The 23,704-nt window shown below is 42.6% G+C and overlaps 1 protein-coding gene across 1 annotated transcript; it reads right to left on the bottom strand.

Moving 5' to 3' along the window:
• Nucleotides 1–567: 567 nt before the first annotated feature.
• On the bottom strand, nt 568–13,656 carry GPR26 (G protein-coupled receptor 26; the record flags this gene model as incomplete). The annotated part of the gene is made up of 3 exons (XM_079536300.1): nt 568–799; nt 7,755–7,868; nt 12,989–13,656. 3 exons carry the CDS (start codon nt 13,654–13,656, stop codon nt 568–570), a joined length of 1,014 nt encoding a protein of 337 aa, XP_079392426.1.
• Between the last annotated feature and the right edge of the window lie 10,048 nt (nt 13,657–23,704).

Below are 23,704 nucleotides of genomic sequence, written 5' to 3'. Positions count from 1 at the left end.
TTCAAATGATATGTACCAGATGAGATTGAAAGCTATACTGGTCACTGTATGAGTGCCCAGGTAAAGATTTTGCTATTCAGATTTTCCTATTAAGATCTTTACTGTAGGGTACCTGCTGAAGCATTCAGGTTGAGGTTGTTTTGTAAAGCTGGCAGATCCATCAGAAAGACCCTGATCTGCAGCCAGTGAAGAACATGGCACAGATATATTTCAGTTTGGCTTTTTTAAAAATAATCTCACTGTTTCACCTTTCTGCTCCTGCTCTCATGAGCTCTCCCACCAAGGAGCAGCTTTTCACTCTATGTGTAACTGCGGATGGAAATCAATGGGAGATTGGTCTTGGTGAAGTCTGCAGGGCCACGCACCAATAGCACACTGCAGTTGGAGAGAGGAGACTCAAAGCAGCCTCCCATGGGTGTACGAGGGCTGTGGAAGGGACACAGCCCCTGTGACCACTTCCCAAAGCCTTGACAGCTGAGGATAGCTACTAGGGATAGGCCAGTTACTGTTGTTTCTCGTATATCATTTAATGCTTCTGGAAGATCCCATACCCACGAGGAAGGCTCCTCATTCATTCAGCTGCAATATATTTCGATTGTGCGACTCGCTCGTGAGGGCAGACGAGTTGATGGAGCTCCTTTTGAGGATCTTGTTTATGATGTCCTTCCATGTCTTCTTGTACTGATTCCGTAGCAAAGAGTAAACAAAAGGGTCTGAAACTACTTTGCTGTAAGCTAAGCACTTGGAGATAATTCCCCAGTGGGAGTTGATGGGGATCGAAGAGGATAATTCAACAAGTCTGTGGGAAGAGGAAGGTTGAAAGAGTGAGTATTCCAGCAGTGAGTATTCCATTCCACAATGAGAAGTCAATGACACACCCCTCCCCAAATTCCCGGGATTTGCAAGAAAACAAAAGGGTGGAAAAAAGACACCATACTCATGTGGTAATGTGAATGGACACATTTTTGTGACTCTGCAAAAGTAAGCTTGGGGTCTGTTTCCTCGAAATGGGATTACACAGCTCCTGCTGAGATGTCTTGAACTGTAAACTTCGAGGCATCCTTCACTTTGTACATTTAGATGTACGCTTACTGAAGCTGGAATTCGGCCTTGAACGTGTTACTTCATCAAAGGGTTCTTCATATCTTTGCCTCAAATCTTTTGCACAACTGCATGCAAAGTACAACAGCTCCAACAGAATGAGGCAAGCTCTAGAAGAGCCTATTTATTTTTTACTGCAAGACACCTTTGGAGCCTAAAAATTAAGTCTGACCATCTATGTAGAACTGGATTTTCAACTCCTCTCAATGACCAAAGTGAGTGAGATTGTTGATAAAGGGTCAGCTTACTCTGTATAGAGTGCAGTAATCTTGCCCTGATTATTTTTTTCTCAGTAGTGGATGCTGTGTTTAGGATCATAAATGCTCTGAGGTGAGCAGGTTAACACTCCCTAGAAAATTTTCTGCTTGTAAAAAATGTCTACAAGTAGACATTGCATGACATATCCCCAACCATTATGGTTTTATTCTCTCTGCCAAAATTTGTGCACACTAGCAATGAGCGTAACTTTCTCTGATTACTCTAGGTTTTCAGCCTTAGTAAGAGCTCTTGTTAGAAAGCAAAGTTTTGCAGTTGGTATTTCTTTTTTTTTTTTTGCTGTTATTATTTAGTGTTTTCTTGTAATTTTTTTCTAGTTGTGTATGCCATAAGATCATGTTTTTAGCAGCTGAAGCTCATCATAGACTTGTTTGAACTCTGAAAGATATGAAAAGAGTATAACTTACCCCAAAAACATTTCCTGATGACTTCCATGCTTAACTGCACCATTTAATCCACTGTGCACACCACATTTAATAGCAAATATAGTAGTATGTATATTTCTATGTAGCCCAGCATCATTTCCTAACTAGTGTTGCAAAAACTTTGGGTTCCTAAGTCTTAGATCGAGACACTGACCATCATCACTGGGTTCAGTGGGTGTCATATCTCCCTATTGCTATAACTTAAAGTACAACATCTGGTCCATAGTCATCCTTCAAGTTCATCTCTGAAGTATCTGTGAAACCATCCTGCAGTGATACATATCGTTTATAAGTCCAGGTTCTGGAGTGTGATGCGTTTGAGTAGTCTGACTGAGTCATAGGTGAAGCACACAAGGAAGGAAAATTATTCACTAAGAAATGGCTCAATTAATCTTACCTTTTAAAAGTAGTCAATTTGAAGACCAAAAATACTATTGTAATAAATCTAGCCCAGAAAAATGTTTAAGCTATTGGGAAGGGAGGGAGGGAAAGAAGAGCTTTATATGCACCTCACAGCCCAGCACAGGCCGTTCACTTTGTTCTGAGACCTCCAGTGTTTTTGACAGTGCAATATTGATAACTCCACAAGATTTTCTTTTCCCTTGTCTTTGAACAACATTGAAGGGCAACTCTGTTCAATATGTCTCTACAGCTGTTGAGTAACTATTGATTTTTCTAGAGGAGAATGATTCCAAAGGGCGTATGTGCTGCTACAGAGCCCCACTATGTGATAGCAAATGAGATCTTTGATGACAACTATCTTCAGACACGGGTGTTTTTAAACCTGCCTGGAAAAATCTTCATCTGCTAACCTTTCCATAGACAAAGGACCATTTCCAAGGAGCATTCTGAAGTGTGATTTCTACAGCATCAACACCAACACTGCTAGCATTTCAAGCGGTTTAGAAATAAGGATTTCCTCAGCCATTTTGTTTGTATTCTGTAAAGTTTCCCTGCATTTTGTTGTTTAAAATAGCACTGGCAGATGGCATGGTCTAGTCACTGGAGCATGAAAGTGGGGCTGAGAAGCCTGAATTTGGTACAGTGTGGCAGTAGTGCTCGAAACATCCCAGTGCTCAGGGATGCTAGGATGTCTAAGGGGTACTTCTGCTCTTTCAAGTTCTTTCTTACAAGGGCCTCTCTGTCATCTTGAAATGGTTTCTGAGCACCTCTTTGGCATCAATATGCATATACTGCAACAGCACGCAGTGCGAGCCTAAGCTGTATTAAATTAATAATTTCATGGAATCATGAGATAAAGGGAACTAATTGAAGTACGACAATTCATGTTATATGCTCCTAATTTCACTGTCAAATAATTAAGTGTTAGTCACCGATAACCACCATGTTTCACCGAGAAATATCATCCTGTCACAATTAACATCTTTACATTAATATGTCCTATTATCAAAGAACAAATTATTTTCAGGCTCTTTATATCTTTACTGAGCTCAATGGCCATTTCAGAAATGTTCTGCATTCGTGTGCTGCTCTCTGGGGAGATCAGCTTCAGTGGAGACAAGGGCTGAAAGTATTATGCATATGAAAAGAGGAACGCCCAGTATCTACTGGGGTTATGGGCTCAGGGGCATGTAAAGCATTGGAGTTGACCAGGCTATGTTATTGAAAATGCTTGAGAATTTGGCTCAACTCATCACTGTAAGCTGCTCTGAGTTCCCAAAGAACTGCCATAACTTTCCTCTCCTTCCAACTTGCCTAAGTCAATGCCATTCTTCCAACCTCTCCCTCTAACTTGTGGTTGATATCTTTTTTTACAAAGCAGCATACAAAGTCAAACACAATTACCTTCTACTCTGGCTGCTGGAGGTCTGGTCTATTCAGACATGTAAGAAAATGTAGCTATGACACTCATGTAAATATCTTCTAAAATGAGATTTGAATATTTGGATATTCATCTTCTAGTGAGTCATATTTACTCTGTAATCTACGGTGAGCCATCCTTCTTCATATATTTAATGACTTCTTTGCATTTAAAATTTTATCATCTTGAATTTAATGTGGTTGATTTACTTTGGTCAAATGTTTTACAGATACTGAATTTGATTAAGTTTAATTAGGTGCAGTGGATGCTTTGAATGATCAAGGTATGACAAATTTGTGTCTGAACCTCTGTCCCCCAGTCCTATGAGCTGTTAACAGTCTCCATTTAGAGCACATCACATGGACACTGTAAGTGTAGGTGTACAAATTCTGCCCTCAGTGACTGACCAATTAAAAATCCAGCACTTTTATCAACAGAATCTATGATATTTTCCTCAATTATTACCTCGTGTCCTTGACATTTAAAGATCTTGCCATTTTTGTGTATTATATTTGACATTTGCAGATACATAGCAACAAACAACTGCAGATAAGCCCCAAGATACGCAATCCTATTTGATGTAGAAACAATTAAATGTCTTCAAGTCGTGTCATATACCTTATTACCTTTGAAAGAGGGTTCTGTTTCTCATTAATGAGGGAAATTATATGCATAGCTTCAATTTTCATGAAACATTTCAGCCAGGAAGATGTTTTCAGTGAAGGTGCATTAATATTTCAGTGCTATCTCTAAATTAAATTCTACAGCATTGGCTACATAATTCCCTAACTTGCTTTCAAAAGCCACCTTCTACTTGTCTGATATCCAATTTCTGTACTCCAAAATTATAAACTGTTTTGCCACGATAATTTTTTAATATCTTAGAAACATAATTCCGTGGTGCACTTGGTGGCAAGTGGTAATCCAATTATTTTATTGCACTTTCAGAAGTAAACAAGGATGTCACCTTGAAGAGTAAGGCCTCGAACTCTTATGCAGATAACACAGAGGGAAAATGCTTTACATCCATGTGCAGATTAACATGTTAGTAAAATATTTTACAGGCCATATATAGGTCCATATGGGCAGCTAGTATAATGGGAGCATCTCTCCCGTGCACTGACTTCCCTTCAGAAATTAACAGAGTTTTAGAGAAAACTCTGAATAGGCTGGAGGTCCTCAAACAAGTGATTATGTCTTGTTCAGGGGCGAAACTGAGCAGGAATTCAGGAACTTGGATCGACTCTTTAAGCTTATAATCCTAATCCTAATTTTAGTTCTGCTTGTTACCAACTCTGATTTTCTTTATTTATTTCACACAGGACTCATAGTATCAGAATTTTACCTTGGTCTTCTTTCTTGTATTAATGAATAAGCTGAACAAGATGATGAGTGTTCCACTTCTTTTCTGAGAGGAAATACTTTTTTCCTACTACCCTAAAACCTAAACCTCCCCTGGCACAGCTTAAGGCTGTCACCTCTCTTCCTACCCCCCACCTATGTCATATGAAGTTTTGAGGAGGCCTAGAAAGCCTTCAAACATGTCAACCTATAAGTGCACACTTAGGAAAAGTGTGCATTTATAAGCAGACAAGCAATAACATAGATCAGAACTCATTTGTGAGTTTGCCTGTCTTTGTGCCCAAGCAGCGTTTGTATGCAGAGGGCAGCCAACCAATGTAAAAATGCATTTTGTTTGTCCCGTTCCCTGGAGATGATACGAGAGAATTTCAGCCTTCTGCCTCTTCTGCCATCCTTCTCCCTAACCCAAGGGCTTGGGACTGCACACCTTTTTCTAATATTACTTCAGAATTTTTAATTTAGGGCCCATCGCCCAATAGTTGACAGCATTTAGTAAATCACTTGAGCAAAGTTCTGGATTTGTCTGAAAAGTGTGGAATTGGACACAAATATTAGAAAGTAGTATGACTTCTTATGATTTTCCTCATGAAGAAGAATTCTTGGAGAATTCAAGTTTTCAACACTGTTTTCAATCACATAACAATAAATATAGCAAAAGAAGGGATGTGTTACTAAAGCATTTTTCCAAATCAAGCAACCAGCTATACCTAGCAATATCCAGCATATATCTGGTATGTGAAGACACTGAATCAATAACAGAATTGTTATTATTAAGATATACTACTTAAGGTCAGCCACTGAACTAATTAAATGGGCATTTCCTTGACAAAAGGGGTGACCAATCTGATCTTTACCCTGATGCTAGCTGAAAAAGACTCTGGTTGACCTAGAGAAGCATTTGTCCAACTGCAGCTCTAGGCATGGCTCCCTCCCTGGCTCGTGTGCTGCTGCAGACAACTGCTGGCTTTTGGTGTGGAAGCTGAAAGACGTTATAGTGTAATCCAGTACCTGCTCAAATCATCAGCTGGTTTAGAGCACGTTTAATGGAAGTGAGTGCCACTTCGAGCCTGCTGTTCACATGGGAATGACATGCTTTGTCAGCTATCTTCTGTTCACTGCCTAGAAAAGTGACTGGTTGCCCCATCTTGTGAAGTGCAAAACACTCTGGGTTTAGTCCAGAAAAGAATACTTGCTTACATAACTAAGCTTCCTCCTCCTCATAGGTTTGACATTAGTCACATGCAAATATCCTTCCATATATCATGGTGCAAAGCATCTCTGTACTGTTAGGACTCTAAGCCTCAGTTCTTCTGGTCACCCCCTGCAGAAAAGCCATCGGTCCTTCACGGGCTGAAGACTTGTGTGACTGTTTAGTGAACCTTGTAAGGATTGAAGCAGGTAGGTTTTTTCTAACCCCTCCCTTTTTGTATTTCAGGATTAGAGGCACACAGGCTGCCTCAGAGCTCCATGGTAGCAGGGAGGTGGTGGCTGAACTCTGGGCTGAGCTGCAAGGAGCACAGAAATACTTCTGACAGCCCTGGCTCAAGTGCTCGGTGTCATCTGGGCTGAGCTGAGAGCTATTCAGTGCCTGTGATGATTTTCATTAGCTTCACACACCCGATATAAAATGAAATTTAGCCACTTGAAGCAAGGCATACTCTAATATCTTACAGCCTGACAGTTAAGGCTAAGTGCCCATAATTTTAAATCCTTTCTTACCCTTTCAGAGCACAGGGCAAGGTCTCTTTGCCACTGTAAAGTCAGGGTGAAGAAAAATTTCATAATGCTGTACAAATGTACTCCCAACATTGTCACAAGTTATTAGCACGGATCAATTAGCTGTTATTATCATGAGCATAAAGTTAATGTGGCATGCAGTTTTTTCTTTCTAACAAGAGACTACAAGACTGCTTGTTAATTGTTTTGTTAGAAACAGAAATTCAGGATATTGTACTGTGATGGGAAAATGGGTTTCTCTATTGCCCACTTACACTGAGTCTTAATTCCGGTTTTTCAATGTGGGGTTTTTTTTGGCAATTCTAAATTTGACTGACATCAGCCTCAGTAATTTCTCTCCAGTAATACTGGAATAGGTGATGCTTTGGGTGTATATATCTTTTTCTTTCTCTGCTCCACATAGCAGTATTTCAGTTTTTCCTGAGTTTTAATAATGAGCACAAGTTGTAAATTTCCTTTCAACAACTTGATAACACTAATCCAGAAATACTTGCTTTCCAACAATTTTGTTTCATAGGACTACTTCTATGTTTCCCACAGGAGCCTTTTTCAGAAATAAGCTGCTAGATAAATAGGAACATCTGAACATAAATTGCAAGATTTTCTTTAGCCATAAGCCAGACTAATTTGATGTTTATGACCAAGCATTCAGTCCAAGAACGCTGCTGTTTAAATCTGAGCTCTGCATCCTGACCTATTCGGACTACTGTCCTACGCTAGGGATTAGCTCTCCCCCTGCCCCACTGGGGTATTCTGAGGTCTCCAAAATTCTTGGTCTCCGAAAATAACTACAACATCTCCTGGCACCTGGGGATTGAACTCCCTAGTCCCTCCCATGCAACCCATCCATTGACTTGGCTCACAGACTACAGACGGGTTGGCCTGGCTGTGACATTCTACATAATGTGGTTGGCACAGCAAGTAGAATCTCTCGTAGGTGCAACGTAACACATAACTTTCATAGGGAGCTTGCATCAGTTTCAGTGCCCTAATTTTCTGACCATTTTTTCAGAACATAAGTTCCTGCTTACCTTGTGATAACATAAGGTGCAAAACAAAGTATAAAGGTACCAATGAAGGTACTTATTTTCTTTGTTGCTCGTTGCCTCCGTCTCTTCTGCTCTTCTAGACAACGCTCTCTTACACTGTGCAACATTCAACACAAACAAGAACATGAATCATAATATCAGGTAGCAGACTTGAACAGCTATACTTCTGAAATAATATAAATCAATTCTTCCAGTAAATGCTGCTTTCACACAACTCAATAACCAATGCATTGCATTTCCACAGGAGAAGAGTGAGTATTAATGCTTTACATGACCTTACCTTCCAAAACCAATTACTGAGAAATGCATGCATGTACACTCATATCACATATGCACCCCATTACATTGATTTATTTATGGACAGGCTGGTGGCATTCAGCCTTGAATCCAATGGCATCTCCTTTCTGAATCACTGCAAGCTGTATTTGAGTTTTCCTAATGATATTCAAAGGTTTACAAAATAGTAATAGAGTGGGATAGGCAGCATCCTACTTCCATAGGAAAGGCAATTCAAACAATCATATCACGATAGGAGAAGCAGCCCAGCGAGATAAGAAATAAAGCACAATGAAAACATAACAGGAAAAAAAACGCTCTTGCCAGTCAGCCCAACACTGGGGCAATCATTATATCCAGTAGCTGTGAATAATGCAGCCTTAAATCCCACAACAGCTTGTGCACGTGTTGAGCACTTTGCAAAGCCTAGACAACAAATCTGAAAAGCTGAGGTGTTCTGACTCTGAGGCTCAAACCAGCCTTATTTCCAATCAAACAGACACCAATTAGTCCTGTCCTGATTTTTCAATCCTCCTCTACCTGCTTGTGCAACTTCTGTGCTGGCTGGGTGAAGCCCAGGGATGTGTCTGTGGCTCTCCATGTGTTTCTGTGGGATTGGAAGTACAGGTTGCACATCCCAGAGCCATCTGCACCTGAACTGGTGAATCTGCCAACATACTCCCTTTGGGAAAGGATGAAACCAAAGCCAGGCTGCCTGCCCAAATCCCTCTCTAGGCACATAGCAGTGTTGCTGCCTGTGGGCCCATTGCACATGCCTTGTGGCAAAGTAATCACGTGTCTTGGGCGAAGCCGGTGGTCTGGCCCGTGCACAGCATGTTGTAACAGCTTGGAGCTCATCTCCTTCTGATGTTATTGTAAATTTGTAATTGATGACTCACTGTCAGGTTCCACGCTTGCATATGTTAATAGCTGTGTGGTTTACGACCACACCTGTGTGCTGTTGCTCTAAATGTCTGATCAACATCTAAGCACGTGTTGTGTCCTGAGGATCACAAGGTGTTTTGGGGCTATCTGTGTCAGACAGTCCTAATGTCATCTTTTGGTTGGGCTAAAAAAAAAAAAAAAAAAAACCTGTTTCATTATTTCCTTTTTATTTACTCTCTTACATCCAGTTCCTAGAGCAACTGCCATGATGGAAAAGTGAACAAAAGGAGTAACAAATTGCCTTGCTCTTAAAGAATATGCCTAAGTAGAACTAAAATGTGTCTAACAGTGTTACATGTTCTACATCTGAGTTATACGCAGCTCAAAATGACAGCTGAGCAGTAAAAAAAGAAATCCACCTGTTTGAGGGAACCTATGCTTCCAGTTCTGCAGGAGCTGAAGAACTTGGTGTACTTTTAGGTGCAAACAGGATCTAAGAGGTTCAGCAGCTTCACTTAAGACTTGCGCTGAGACTCATAACATCCCAAGCACACATCAGTTTAGGAAAAAAAATTTCCAAAGCCATTTCAATTAGGATGCTGTTAGGGTGGGGAGGGGTATTTTTGTGTCCAATAGTTCCCTCTGTTATCTCTCTCCACTCATTAATTGGTATACAAAGCTGTTATTGACCCCAGGAGCTCACGTGTGACATGGGAAGTCCTGAAGGCTTCGGCTGATTTCTTTTGTTCTGCATTTCCAGATGTAGCTAGTAAATACCACATCACAAATGAAACTATTTTATCTTGTTCCTTCAGATAGATCATGTGCTCAGATGGGTATTTTACTTTTGTGCCCTCTTTCGTGCAGTTAGATAAGAACATAAACATGGGTTCCACGGATGACATTGGTAACAGAACTGGATTGTTGACTAAGCTTTCATTCAAAGATTTTAATATCCTGGAAAATCTGAGATACATCCCTTTGAAGCTTTGGTATTTTAAACAAAGCTTATGAGATACTGAAACTTAAGATCCACTATCTTTAAGAGGTGGATACACAAAAAGATAGCATAGATAATTTCGGTTGAGAAATACATGAGTTAAGCACTTAAGAGAATCCTTGCCCAAGCCTCTCACAATAACTCAGATAGCTCAGTCTAGAGAACAAAGTCAAGAGAGAGCAGTACCAGAAAGCAGTACCCAGTAAAAATGCCAAGGCTAACTTGAAAGGACACGTGCCCTAAACATTCACACGGTTCTGTGCGGTATTTAGAGGTTTCCTTCGTACTCATCTCAAATGATCTTCAGAAGATCACTTGTGTCTCCCCAAGTCACAGGTAATAAAGCCATCTGTCATAACGCCTGTCCCAGAACCCCTGGCGGGTGGATTCTGAGTCACAAGGAGCAGAAAATTGTCTGTACACATTTCTCAGCTTTGAAACCAGACCACACAAAAGCCAGGGGTAAGCTAAGCTACAGCTGCAAACTTTGGCCTCTTGTGTACGTCCTCCCAGTGCCTCCCAGTGTTTTGCTGTTGCATACTATCACAAACACTAAACATTCCTGTACGTGTGCCACTTATATAACTCAATGCAAATCACCTTGTGAAGAGCCTCTGTGTAGAGTCTAAGATCTGACCCTGACCCTAAGATCTGACAGCTGCTGCAGCTGTCACTGATAGGACAGCAGCACTGTAGGTTGGAAGCAGCCTTCGTTGCTGTAGTCCAGAGAAATCAAAACTCCCCTTTCCTACAGAATGGCCTGATGTAAGAGCTGAATAGCAGCAATAGAGCAGCGAAGTGCCTGTAAAACTCCGTCTCCTCCAAAGAAGGGGTACGATACCCACAGCCCCATGAACCTGCTTTTCTGTGAGACGATTAAGAAATGCAGGAATACCTTCAAGTTAACTCAGACAAGAAAAAATGCAGAGGAGGAGAATACCGTTGTGATTTTTGCCCTTTTTTTCTAAGCTTTTCTGTACAATCCAGCCATACTTTAAGCATTAGGTGTAAGGATTGCTACTTCTAACTGCCCCAGCACATCTACAGCACTGCACTGCAAGTGGCCACACCATCCCACAGCAGGAATTAAGAGTGACTGGGATACAGTTTAGAAAACCAGACAGCATATGGGGAAGGAGGCTGTTTTTTCCTGTCTGTGACTTGGTGGATAAAGGAAGATTTATACATGTGTTTCTCAAAAGCAGGAACAGGACTCACCCAAAGTTCTGCTCCACGTTTGTGGTCAAGACACGGATCAGACAGCTTAACTGAGAATTTTGAGCAAATGTTTCTGTTCCTCTGACACAGCACTGTCCTGCCCTGATCCTTTCAGACTTCTTTGCCTCAGGCTAAGGAATCCCCAAGCTCTGACCTCATTTTGAGGACAGCCACATGTGCTTCCTTCTGATCCTGCAGTTGGCTGCAATACAGGAGCTGCTGCTTGCCTCCAGCCTGCAGAGAATGGCAAGGTGGGATGCTGCTATGGGACAACCCCCCTCATCTGCTCGTGGCTTTCCTCTCTTCTTCCCCAGCTGCCAGCACCTTGCTGAAAGACATTTCCCTTCAGTGTGCACTTACAGACTCAGTTTCTGACAGCCTCCCAGTCATCATGCGCATCCTTCACAGGTGCTCCACAACCCCCCATAGCCAAACCATCTTCTCCCCCTTTCTCCAGGTGAGTCCATTGGAGCCTTTCCTTCCCAATCACCTGCTCCAGTCACACTCCTCCTCTAAGCAAAACTCTCAGCAAACTGGGCCCATTTCCTCCCATGCTACAACCAGTACCCCTGCTTTCGTAGAACCATAGAATTATAGGCTCATTAAGGTTGGAAAAGACCACTAAGATCACCAAGTCCAACCATGAATGCATCACCACCATGCTCACTGAACCATGTCCCACGTTTCCCCTGCCCACATCTCACTCTCTTTCAAGGTGTCTTTCCCACCTTGTCCCAGTCCCAACTGGTCCTTAACCTATCTACCCCAGCTCATCAGAGCCTCCAAGCCCAGAGCGTATTGTGGTCCATCAGCCACTCCATCCCACGGCATCCTGCCTTAGCTTTGTGGATTGATTTCTGATTTCCCCTTTTCCCAGGCACACTGCTCTGGCATGTTCTGCCACTGTCTTCTCACCGGCCCCAAGTCCCAGGGCTTCCATCCAGCAAACCTTTCTCTCATTCAGCTGTACAGCTCTGCATCTCTTAATGATCAGGAAAAAGGTCTTTTCCACTCTCCCTTTCCCAGCCAAATTCTGCTTCACTTGCTGACCCAGACATGTCCTATTTATGCAAGATTTATAGCCCGCACATCATCTCTGACAGGACTCTTGCACAGCTTCCCAACACACATCCATGCCTGCTTGGTGCTTGCCATTCTTCTCCCAGCCCCTGGAGACTTTTCTCCTAACAATTCTCTCGCTTAAGGACTCTCATTAGCAATGAGCTTTCTACATCCCTCACTTGTCATATTAACATTGCTACTGAGGTATCTCAGTGGGATTTACATATAGGCATTCAAGCATACCTATTTAGCAGATGTTATTCCCTTACGATGCTGCCTTTGGGAAAGATAAAGTTACAGAGAGCACAGCAACATGGACATAGCTGGAGGAGCAGCGAGTGCCCCAGCTCCCTTTCCCTCTCAGCTCTGAGACAGGGATATGTGCTCCCTCTCAGCGAGAATCACTGTTTCAGGCTGACAGTGCTAAAATCTGTGACTCTATCAATCACTAAATCCACTTTCTGAGACAAAGAGCAGTTGTCTGATCACTGTTTCAAAGGGAAATGCATGCTCAGCCAAAACTGCTTGTTTCTTTGCTCTCCCTCCCAAAACAAGCTCCTAAGAAAGAAGACTTGTTTTTGCTGACGGAGAAAACACAAACACAAGTACAAAGAAACGTGCAGAACAGATACCAGCAGGAAGGATGCTTGTTTTCTCCCCCTCCCATTCCCTCCGCGCTGTGACACTGCTCAGACTGCATTTAACATAACACTAAGCCCCGTCCTCACTTCCTCTGCAGCCAATATTCTTTCTTGCTGAGCACACAGGCACCTACCTGGGATGGATGTCCACAAGCAGTACCAGGGTCTGCATAGTGATCACGTCAATCCGCTTACAGTGGAACCGTGCCACCTTCAGCACTTTGAGATAAGTGAAACACAGGACTATAAGGGAGAGGAGGAAGCTGAGGGTGTGAAAGACCCCAGTGAAAATCACAAACTGTGTCCTATCCTCTGGTCTCTTGTTGTACAGGGTGCAGGAGGCATAGAGGTGATGGAAACCCACCCAGGAGAGAGACGCTGCCACTATGGGGAATGACACGGAGTGTAACCACGTGTAGCTCAGGATGAGAGCAGCATCTCTGTACCTCATTTTGGAGTGGTAACTTAGAGGGAAGACCACAGCAATCCACCTGTCAATGCTCAACGCTGCCATGCTCAACATGGAGTTCGTGGTGAGGAAAGTCTCCAGGAAGCCCACAGCGTGGCAGATCTGATCTCCTCCCGGTTGCCTCTTGTAAATGATCCCAGCCAAGGTCAGGGGCATGCTGGAGACGGTCATCAACAGGTTGCAGAAGGTGAGGTTGAGGATGAACAATCCTGGGACCTGCTTGCGGATGTCGGCGCTGTACAAGAAGCACATCAGCACCAGCACGTTGGCCAGCAGGGCCACAAGCATCAGCACCACCATCACAAAAGCCAGGATCACCTCCCAGATGCTCATGGTGCACCCAGTCACAGGAGGGACATCTCCGAGTGTCCGAGGACCATGGTGCGAGCTGCTCTCCCCTCGCCCTCCTTCGCAGCCTGCTCGCACTCTCACATGCCCTCCGTATTTTTAGAAGAGCTGCCGTTTTTTTTCTCCAACCTCCCCCTCCTTGCTGCTCCTTTCCACGTCAACGCTCTCCGAGACGTGCACAAAAGCACTGGGAATGCCCATCAAACTGCGAGGAGGGCTTTAAAAATATCAGCAGGACTGAACCACTGTCTCCATTTGGTCCATCTGAAGGCAAGCAGGTTATTCTGAGAAATTGCACCCCTGAGATCCTTAATTATCAGCCCAAAGCTTGCAAGCAATTCACTGAGCGAATAGCACTCTCTTTCTCTCTCGCTTTCTCTCTCTCTTGCTCTCCCCTCCCCTCTCCTCCAACCCTCACTCCCTTCCAGGCTGAATGTAACCTGCTTTTTATGATCACAGATAAAAACCCCATTAATGGATTAAAGCATGCACACTGCTGGTGATTCGCAAATGTGATTATGTCATCCCCACTCCACAACCCCTCCCCTTCTCCTTGCAATTGTGACTAGACTTTCCTCAAGAGAAATCCCATGCTTTTATTTAATTGATTTAGCCATTAATTTGCAAACAGGCATGTAACCAAATTCCTGCACTACACTCAGTTTTCTGTATTTCAGTGCATCACTTTCACAGTTGCTGCCTGCTCTCTGCTAAGGCAGGGGAATTCTTTTCTGTGCTTGGAAAGATGGGGAAACGGATGTACTCTGCTACTTCTCTGAAGCCTTCTTTAGGCTATCAGAACAACTTAGAGTCCTCTGCCTCCTACCATGATGTAGGAGGAAAACAGTTGTCTTCCTTCTTCCTTTAAAAGTAGGAAAACCAGAGTTCCAACTGCCCAAGCAACTTGCCTGAGGTAAGAGGCAGGTAAGAGGCAGAGGCAGCCAGTCTCACCGTTCACTCTGCTTTCACAGCCCATGTTTCCCCCAATTACCCTTCCTTCTTGCAGGATGAGCACTGCAACCACAAAGGGGCTTGGCGGAAGCAAGCAGGGCTGAGTCTGCGTTGCATTTAATTAGATGTTCCAATTAAGTTTGTTTCAAAGGAAGGAGTGGGAACAGTTTTCCGATTGCCTTTGCTGTCACTTTAAAACCACTTTAACCAGGAATGCTAAAAGACTGCAAGCAATCAGGACAGCTTTCTCATCAAGGCAGCCAAGCCTTAATCCCTGTACAATGAAGAGGGAAAAGATAGCCTGCAGCAGCAGTTATTGTGGCTGGGTAAGTGCCTCAGCACACGTGCGAGAGCTGGATGCTGAGGTGGATTGTTCCTCTGTGCTTGCAGCAAGCACTTGCCAGAGCCATGCACGCTTGATTTACAGCATCTCTTCCTCTCAGACATTCGCTTGCTCAGTGGTGGAGCTGACACCGCACACAGCGTCGGCACTTTGCACATTGTAGGAAGGCCCCTTTGCTTCAACTCAGCTGTTTCTGCTGGCGATATTTTTTCTTAGACCAAGCTTTAAAAGGCTGACAGCAAAAAGAATTCACTTTTTTAAGTGAAAGGGTTGTCATTAGAGACATTACATAAAGCAGATAGTTGTTTCCCGAGGTGTTGAACCCATGAGAAAACCCCGTGAGAGACCATTTCTAGAGACTGTTCTAAGGTCCCTGCTGAGGGACCCTTCTAAGAGGGTACAGGGACACTATTAGGAGAGATATGCTGAGGGGAGAAGGTGCAGATCTCACTGCAGTGCAGCTCTAGAAAATGGGAGTTTCTTTGTTGGGTACAAAGAAAAAGCCCTGGGTGAGAACGATGCCCTGGAATCAGCAGACAGAGCAGGGTGATGGTGCTAAGGGATTGGACATGGCCTCAGGCTCAGCTATGAAAGAAAGGTGCTGTGGGTCCCCAGGAAGGGAACACAAGAGCTGGGAGGTGCAAATGCTGAAAGCCTGGGAAGTTTGTGAAGACATGGGGAGGCATCCTGGGAGACTAGGAAGGATAGAGAAAAAAAAGAAGGGAAACCCAGGGAAACATGGGACAGATGTAGGGCAGCAGGCTTCAGGTCCACTCCCACTGGTGCTGTCAAGGTGACACTGATCACACCTTCCCACCCTCAGCCTCCTCCTTGATCCTAAGCAGCCCTACGTGGCCCCAGCCACACAAATCGTTCGAGGCCCAGCAGCAGTACCGGCTCTGGGTAATTTGGACGTTGCCATGTTGCACACAAGGCCAGATCTGCTGCATCTTGTCACTGGGGCAATGACATTGCCCCAGTGTGAAGGGAAGCCCTCCACCTCTGTATGGTGTTGTAAGAGATTTTTCTTTTACATCATTGTCTCAAAGCTTGCTGGGGACACAGACAAACAGTCCAAGCAAGTCCTGGGCAAGGGTTGAGAAATCCTTTGTCTGAGGGACACAGACAGACAAGGCCAGGGGCAATGAGAGAGAGGTAAGCCGCAGCTCAATGGCCGTGAAGCGGTGTTTTGTGCGGACTTATCTCAAGGAAGATGGCCATCTCAGGAGGCGCTGCACATGACTCTTAACCAAGCGCCCAGGAATGCCAGGACAAAGGATAAAAAGGGGACCTATAACCAGTATTTGAACCACTGTTTCTTAATTTCACGCTGGCTATACAGATATTAAAAGAACCTCATCTCCCTCCTATAAGTTGGAGCGAGGCAGGTGTCAGCTACTTCTTCTGAAACCTGGCATCCCACTTCTCTCCACTCAACCCTTGTTCCCCAAGGGTTCAATGTGGCACCGATAACATTCCTATCGGTGTGGAAAAGCTACCTTCAAGCAGTAGATCCAGCTCATGCTTCAGTAATTATCAGCCAAAATGGATGAATCTTCCTAGTTCCGTGTTTCACAGTTTTCTGACTGTTTGGCCTTTTCCTACCAAGTAATTCTTGTACAAATTTTGGGGGGGGGGGGGGGGGGTTAAGAAAAAGCTACACTCCCTGTACTCATAAGAAAAATCCATCAGTTAAAAAGGGCTTAAATCTACAGTCTAGTGAAAAAGCACTCTAAAGTTCAGGGAAAGCTGAAGTTTTCTTTTGATGACTGCCTTGAGTCTCGATGCGTATGTCTAACTCCAAAGGCCCACATACTTTACATAACTGATTCCCCTGCTGCTAATCCCTGCAGTTGAGGATATTTATTGAGTGTTTCTGGATTTATTTATCTTGCATAGCTAAGTGAGCATGATGGATCCAACAAATAGCTTCATTTTATACAAATCAGAAGGAGTTTGCTGTGCGTATTTTACCATGGTAGAGGGGATGAATGCTTTGCACAGCTTGCCTGTGAGCTCCTAGCGGTGGGGCCTGCATGTTTTGTTTGTAATATTTCAATGACAGACTACACTATGAATGAGAAATAAGCACTACTAACAAATAACAACTATCACCAGCAACCTCTGATAGTATTTGGTCTTGACTTGGAAAATCAGTACTCCTTTGACATTTGTTGCATTGTCAATCATATAAAACCACACAATATTTACTATGTTTTCAAATATTAAAAAGCAGAGGTGGCTCTGTGAAGCTATGGCCTGGCAGATGGGCATTGGGCCGATGACCAGGAGACCTGGCTTCTCTATGACCACGGAGACACCAGTTCACCAAAGCTCTCACCCCTTTCCTCTATTTAAGTTGTAAATTCACGGGGATGAAAACATGAAGTGTGTACAGAATGAGGACCTTATCTTTGAGGGATCCCAGAGGCCTTATCTCAATCAAATAACGAAATTTATCCACAAATGACTTGTTCTAGAAGGGTTACACAAATCTCTTGCTATTTTTTAAAACTACAGCTAATGGATTAGTGGCCTACATACCACATGCATACCAGGCTACCTTGACTGAGATATGATTTGTAATGATATTGTGCTAAACAGGAGGAATATTGCAACAATATGAAACTTCTCTAGATAAGAGGTTAATTTATCACTCTGCATTTGGTAGTTTGTATTACATTTTTGTCTATATTTGGCAATGGACAGAAAAGCATGGAGCTGATGAGATTGCCAATGTTTAGGCCTGACCTCTGGTTCAAAAGTTCTGTGACACACAGACAGAAGGTTTGTCTTTACTGGAGTGTTCATAAAGGAAAAAGTTTTTTTCTGCATGCTGCTCTACTGAGATTATGAAATAGCTAGTTGGGATCAGCAGAATTTTTTGAGGTTGTATCCTATATATATGTGGTATAAGAGATTATTTGATGACCTAACTAAAACACTTTAGTCACTCATTTCATAGGAAACCAGTGTTTAAGGCTGAAGAACACCAAGAAAACTAACTGAAAATCTAACCTGAAGATGCGTTTTGAGAACTGATACATTTCCTTTGGACTGAAAGATGCAGCTGCCAACTTTCTCTATCAAATTTTGGCATCTCAGTGTCATGTTTTCACTGCACTATTTTTCCCCTATTGTCTCGTCTTCCTCCTTTGATCAACAGTGTACAAGCTTCTCAGGACTTTAATAACAAGAATACTGACACATGGAAGAGTTTGTTTCTCCTCTATCACGGTCTTAGCCAGCTCTAAGACAGCCAATTTCCTCTGGGAAGCCCACATGCCTGCAGACAGCCCATGGGTATATCCTCTTCCTTCCATCAGCTTTTGCTTTTTGCTTCATTGCTGTTTGGAGAGTTTGTTCGTGAACTGCAGAGCTGATCCTTATGGATCCCTTCCTGCTCAGGATGTTCTATGGTTCTATGAATTATTTCCTTTCGTAGTCAATTAAACCGACCTTGAGTAACAGCAGTATCTTTCCACTGATTATTTGAGGGTCAAGCGTCACACTGTAAAAAGCAAAATCTTACCCTTTTTTACACATACAAGACAGAAAATGGCTCATGGAGTCATCATTCAGCTGGATTGATGGTAGACATTTCACTGACTTCAACAACCAGAATTTCGTCTTGTACGCATTGCACAGATAACGTAAGTAATGACTTGTGTAACATCTACATACTTGTCAGGATGGCAGACAGACTTAATGAGGCAGCTCATTGCTCCACTGAAAACGTCAGGCAGCAGACAATGCTTTCTTCTCTGCATCTGCAGTATCACAACCTCTGCATCACCGTGCAGAAGGAGATCTAAGCCTCTGGTCAGATGGCTTCTCACAGGCCACCGGTTTGGGGAACGAGCAAATGGAACCTTCACTTTCCTCACTTTGTGGACATGAATGCTGCAAGAGCTACAGCACTTCACTGAAACCCTCCTAGTGAATTATTCATGCCCAGGCTGTCACTGTTAGTTTGCTTCACGGAATCAAAGAAACGTCAGGTCCTCAGGCAGATGGCTGATGCTTCTGGTGCTTCTGCCTGCCGGATGGATTTTTAAGGGCTGCAAGGGCAGCTAAGGAAATCAACTCAGCAGCAGCAGCGAGGCATGGGAGCCTTCAAGTTAGGTGGGAAGATGTGTGTAGGTGGGTGGCACTGCTCTCTTCATCTCCAGGCTGTTTCTGAGCAAGGTGAAAGCTTTCTTCCTGGGGACCAATTAGTGGATGAGCAGCTCAGTCACCTCCAGTTTGAGTGCAACTTCATCTTTCGGTGTTATTTCTGCAAATGTAAGATGTTAAATTACATGTTCCAGCACACTTTCACAATTTATATTTCAGAGTCATTCAATGACAATATTAGCAATGAGGCACATCTTGAGTCACACTTCATACTGAGCTATATTAGTCCCGTTGGAAACTGTATATATTTTCATAGGAAATGGTGTTCACCTAAAGGAGAAAGTTCATGGATGAACCAGCCTTATGCCTACAAAGACAACAAGGAGGCCTCAAAGAAAAGCTCAGTCCACAGGGCTTAAGTGAACTTTCTATTTTTCAATTAATTAGCTATACTTTATTCACATTAGGAAAAAAAAAAGTGAAGAGGACTTTTGTTTTCTGATTTTTTTTCATTCTAAGTCTGTTTTTACATCTTAACTTATTCCTCTTATGTACAAATGAAAGAGTAACAAATGAGAAAATTAACACAATTTTATAGATATTTTGAAAAACTCCATCAAACAAATGATCGAAATATTTGGAAATAGAATTAAAAGAATATATCTACAGTATTGCAACATTTAGAAAAATATCAGAGAGGGGAATTAATTTTTCTATCCATCAGCTCTTTCACCATTCATCACTTTGAATTCATATCTCCAGCCCAAATCCCAGAACATATTTCTGGAAAGGCACATTTCCAGCCTCTGGAAACTGTTGAAATATGATCCAGGATGCTATATGCACTAAGTGACTGAGAATTGCCTTTGGAAAATTGGGAAAATGGGTCCCATGTCCTGATAACTAAGTGGCATTTGTCATAGCCGTGCTTTTCTAGACAGAATTGGTTCTCTTTACCCCGTAGTTCTTCAAAATGTCAGAGCAGAAATCATTTTTGTCACACTTGCTCTTTTTAAACATGCAGTATTTCAATTTCCTCTTGTTTTAAACTGGGCCAGCTCCTTCTCTTCTCACTCAGCAAAGACAAAAATAGAGGCTGGCAACAGAAGGCTTTAAAAACGACACATAGATGGCAGTGCCTATTTCTACATCCAAAGTAATCCATGAGCACCCACTCTCAGAAACTTCTGTTTATCCATTAACTCGGTATTGTCATTTCTTCTAATTGTTTCATTTTTACTTGGCTATTCAAATCTATTCACTTCTTTGTCTGCAGGAAACATTCATTATTAGAAGTGATACCTGAAATAAATGACTTTTACATCTTGTCGTTCTACCAAGCAGATTGCCATCCCTGCTCTTTCTAACAGGTTCTGTATGGGAGGAGGTTAGCATGCTTATAGGGATCATCTAACCAGACCCATCTGCTTTATTAGGGAACAGTATTTGGATCTGTGCCTCAGGCTGGGCAGAAGAACTTGGGTTCAAAAAAATATTTGTACGTGATTGTATGGATTTTTTACAAAGTTTTCTCCATTCCCCTCACTGTGATGGAAGCAGGAATTCACAGCTCAATTAATTGTGCATCACCTGAAATTCTCCACTTCATTGCCGAAGTATTTCCCTTTTTTGAAAAATTAATGTCACTTCAAATCAGGGGATGCAACATTCCATTCATAGGTCTTTAAGGGACTACAAGGCTCATGGTGAAGCAGACTGTTAAAGGCTTAAGTTATTTCCCTGTAACAGTAATTTTGGGTCTGTGATCCCTTTGGATTTGTGTTACATTGATAATGTATTTATAAGGCTTTTCTCCCTTTTTTTTTTTTCCTGGAAGATTTTCTACAGGTCCACTATCTTTGAGGATTTCAAAATGTTAATTAATGCTTTAACTGGCTCGCCGTGGTAATGAAGGAATTAGGCAACCTTTCCAATAAGCCCATGCAACCTTTTTAAAATAGCTAAGTTATTTCCAGGCCTGTCCTTTGGAAAGCAGTACTACATGCTCCTGCTATCAGTTTAGCCTTTTCACTGTAAAATGCTATTAGCCTAAAGGTTGTGGGGTAGAACCTGGAAACCTACTTCAATACTTTGCAATCAAAAGCTATTAATAAAAATACATTAATATTAAAGATGGTTGGTTGCTGTTTTAAATCCAATCATTTGGCCATCAGCCACAAGTAGGGCTCGCATGAAATTACCACAGCGACAGCTCTGCTGGCATTTTATCTTTGCAGTCAAGACAGACAGAGCAGTGGCCTCTGTTTGAAAAACAATTTTGCCTTCTTGTATCAAATTTTGAAGATCACAATAAACTGTGTGAGCTGATTCTGTCATCTTTTACTGACACCAAACAGGAGCTTATCTCCATAATATCCCAGCTGTGGTGTCACCGGTTGCTTTCTAAAGCTGCCAGCAAACAGAGCATTCATTTTACTGCATCTAAAGGGCAGTGGATCTTCTCAGTCCTGGAGCAGAGCATGCTCCAGCAAAAATACAAGTGCAAATCAGAAAAAAATACAAATGCAAATGTAGTTGGCAAGCAACTGAGCTGATCAGTGTGGGCACTGCAGGGGCAGGAGGTGCTGCTGACCTACAGGAGCTCACAGGGGCACCAGTGAAGTCAGAAGTCTCTGTAGGACTGATGATGAAGTTAAGCAAAATGAAAACGTGGGGTGATAAAGGTGCTGACAGCCACGCAGGCTGGATGGGAAATCACTGAAAAGTCAGGCAAACAGCTTCTGGAATCCCTTTGGGAAAGCTACAAAATGTACACAGGATTGAAATACATGGATCAGAAAGCTACAGAGCAAGCGCTGATTTATCTCATAGGGAGATTAGTGTCTGCTAAGAAACATGGCATCCATACCAGGCTAATTTCTTTAATTTCATCTTTTTCTTTTTTTTTCATTTCATTGAGTTTATATCATTTATGTGCACAGTGAATACAACATACTGTTGTTGACTGATATCTTAGATTGCTTAAAAGACCTCTTTAAAACTGCATAACGATGAGAGAAGATTTTAAATGTTTTTAATGCATTTGTGTTTTTTGAAAGCTGTAGTAGAAATGCAAAGTCACAGCTTGAAGCAGTGATTGAGCACCTGGTGGGAAGGCAGGACCAACCCAGGGCTGCTCAGGTGCATGCAATGCAGCTGAGTGACTGGAAAGTCTGGAGCCAGGATCCACCCCTTCCCAGACCTCATTTAAGGGCTGGCAAGGGAAGCAAGGGGTCTTGCTGGAGTTCCCTGCATGCCTGAGGCCTTCTGAAGGTAGGAAGCTTCTTTATTTCTGTACTGGTGGCTGTTGCATTTGAGCAAATCCTCACTTGCTGCAGATTAGGACCCTGCTGCTCTGCTGTCATTGCTGTGCTTTCCACCATCTTACACTTGGTGAGCCGGGTGGATGTGACAGCAGTGCACTAATTAGGATGGGTTATCTTAAAAAGATGATGCATTGGCTGGTCACCAGGACCCCTAATACCTGAAAGGAGGAACTCCTGGGATTCATGGGTTCCCTGTGGCTGAGTGCTGTATGGATTGTTGTCAGTGGTTTATGGGCTGGTTCATCTTGGTTCCATTGCGATAAGTGGGGGCCAATGCAACCTGTGTGAGGAGGTTGACAGTGTCCTTTGTTTTGCCCCGGCATAAAATATGTGGATAAAACTCTAAAAAGCCATAATGCTTCAGCCAACTGTAACTCTGCCTTGTCATCTTCTTTATTTCTTTTTAATGCAGTAAATATTTTGTTACCTCAAAGAATGAAATAACAAGTGTTGGCTACTTCCTTCCATGTTCATGTCTGTCAGCATGCTCTATCTGGGTTACTGATAGTGAAGGAGAACTTAACTAAACCACGTGCAGAGAGACACTAAGCAAAGCAGGAGTCCAAGATCAGCCAGTCAGTGATAGACCAATCTGGAAAGTACACATTTTACATTAGTACTGGGCAGCTGCAAGCTATATGCAAAGAGTGATTCTGTTAGCTCTTACTGAAGGCTTCTCTTGCCTGGTCTAGGGGGATTTCCATCCCATAATAGCAAAAGTGAATTTAACCCATATTCATAGAGAATATTTCCATGTCTACTAGACAATACATTTGCCCCTTTAACATACTCTTCTGATAAAGGTTCAGAGGAACAATAGGGAAAGAAGAAAACCAGCTCCTCAAGAAAATTGAAGATTTGTGGAAGAAGCAAGTGAGGAAAGAGACTCTGAAGTGATCAGTTATATCATTTATATCATAATATTCCAGAGCACCTTTGACTTTTATTATATTAAATTTCACCTGGTAGTTGAGAGTCTAGCTACAAAATCTAATTATATGGCAGAAAAGAAGAAAGCGATGAAGTTTTGTCTATGTCTTTAATCACTATTTGATTTTTATCAACTCCAGGCATAATAAACATTGCCTGCAATTATCTCCCACGCAGAAAGATTATTTCCTTTTGTCATGAATACCTGTCATCCAGACCCAGGAGCACTGTGCTGTTATTACTCGGGGATCAAGGAACACCTGTGCTTTCTTGGCAAGCTCTGGGAAGGAAAATCCTTTAGCAGTATTCATGTAAGAATTTCCTCTGCATTCATGAGTATCTCATGATCTGGTAGCTGTAAAGAGAG

This window comes from Tetrao urogallus (assembly GCF_951394365.1).
Source record: "Tetrao urogallus genome assembly, chromosome: 5".
NCBI lineage: Eukaryota > Metazoa > Chordata > Aves > Galliformes > Phasianidae > Tetrao > Tetrao urogallus.
Note: the sequence above shows the minus strand (reverse complement) of the source record. Positions and strands in the feature narration are given on the sequence as shown.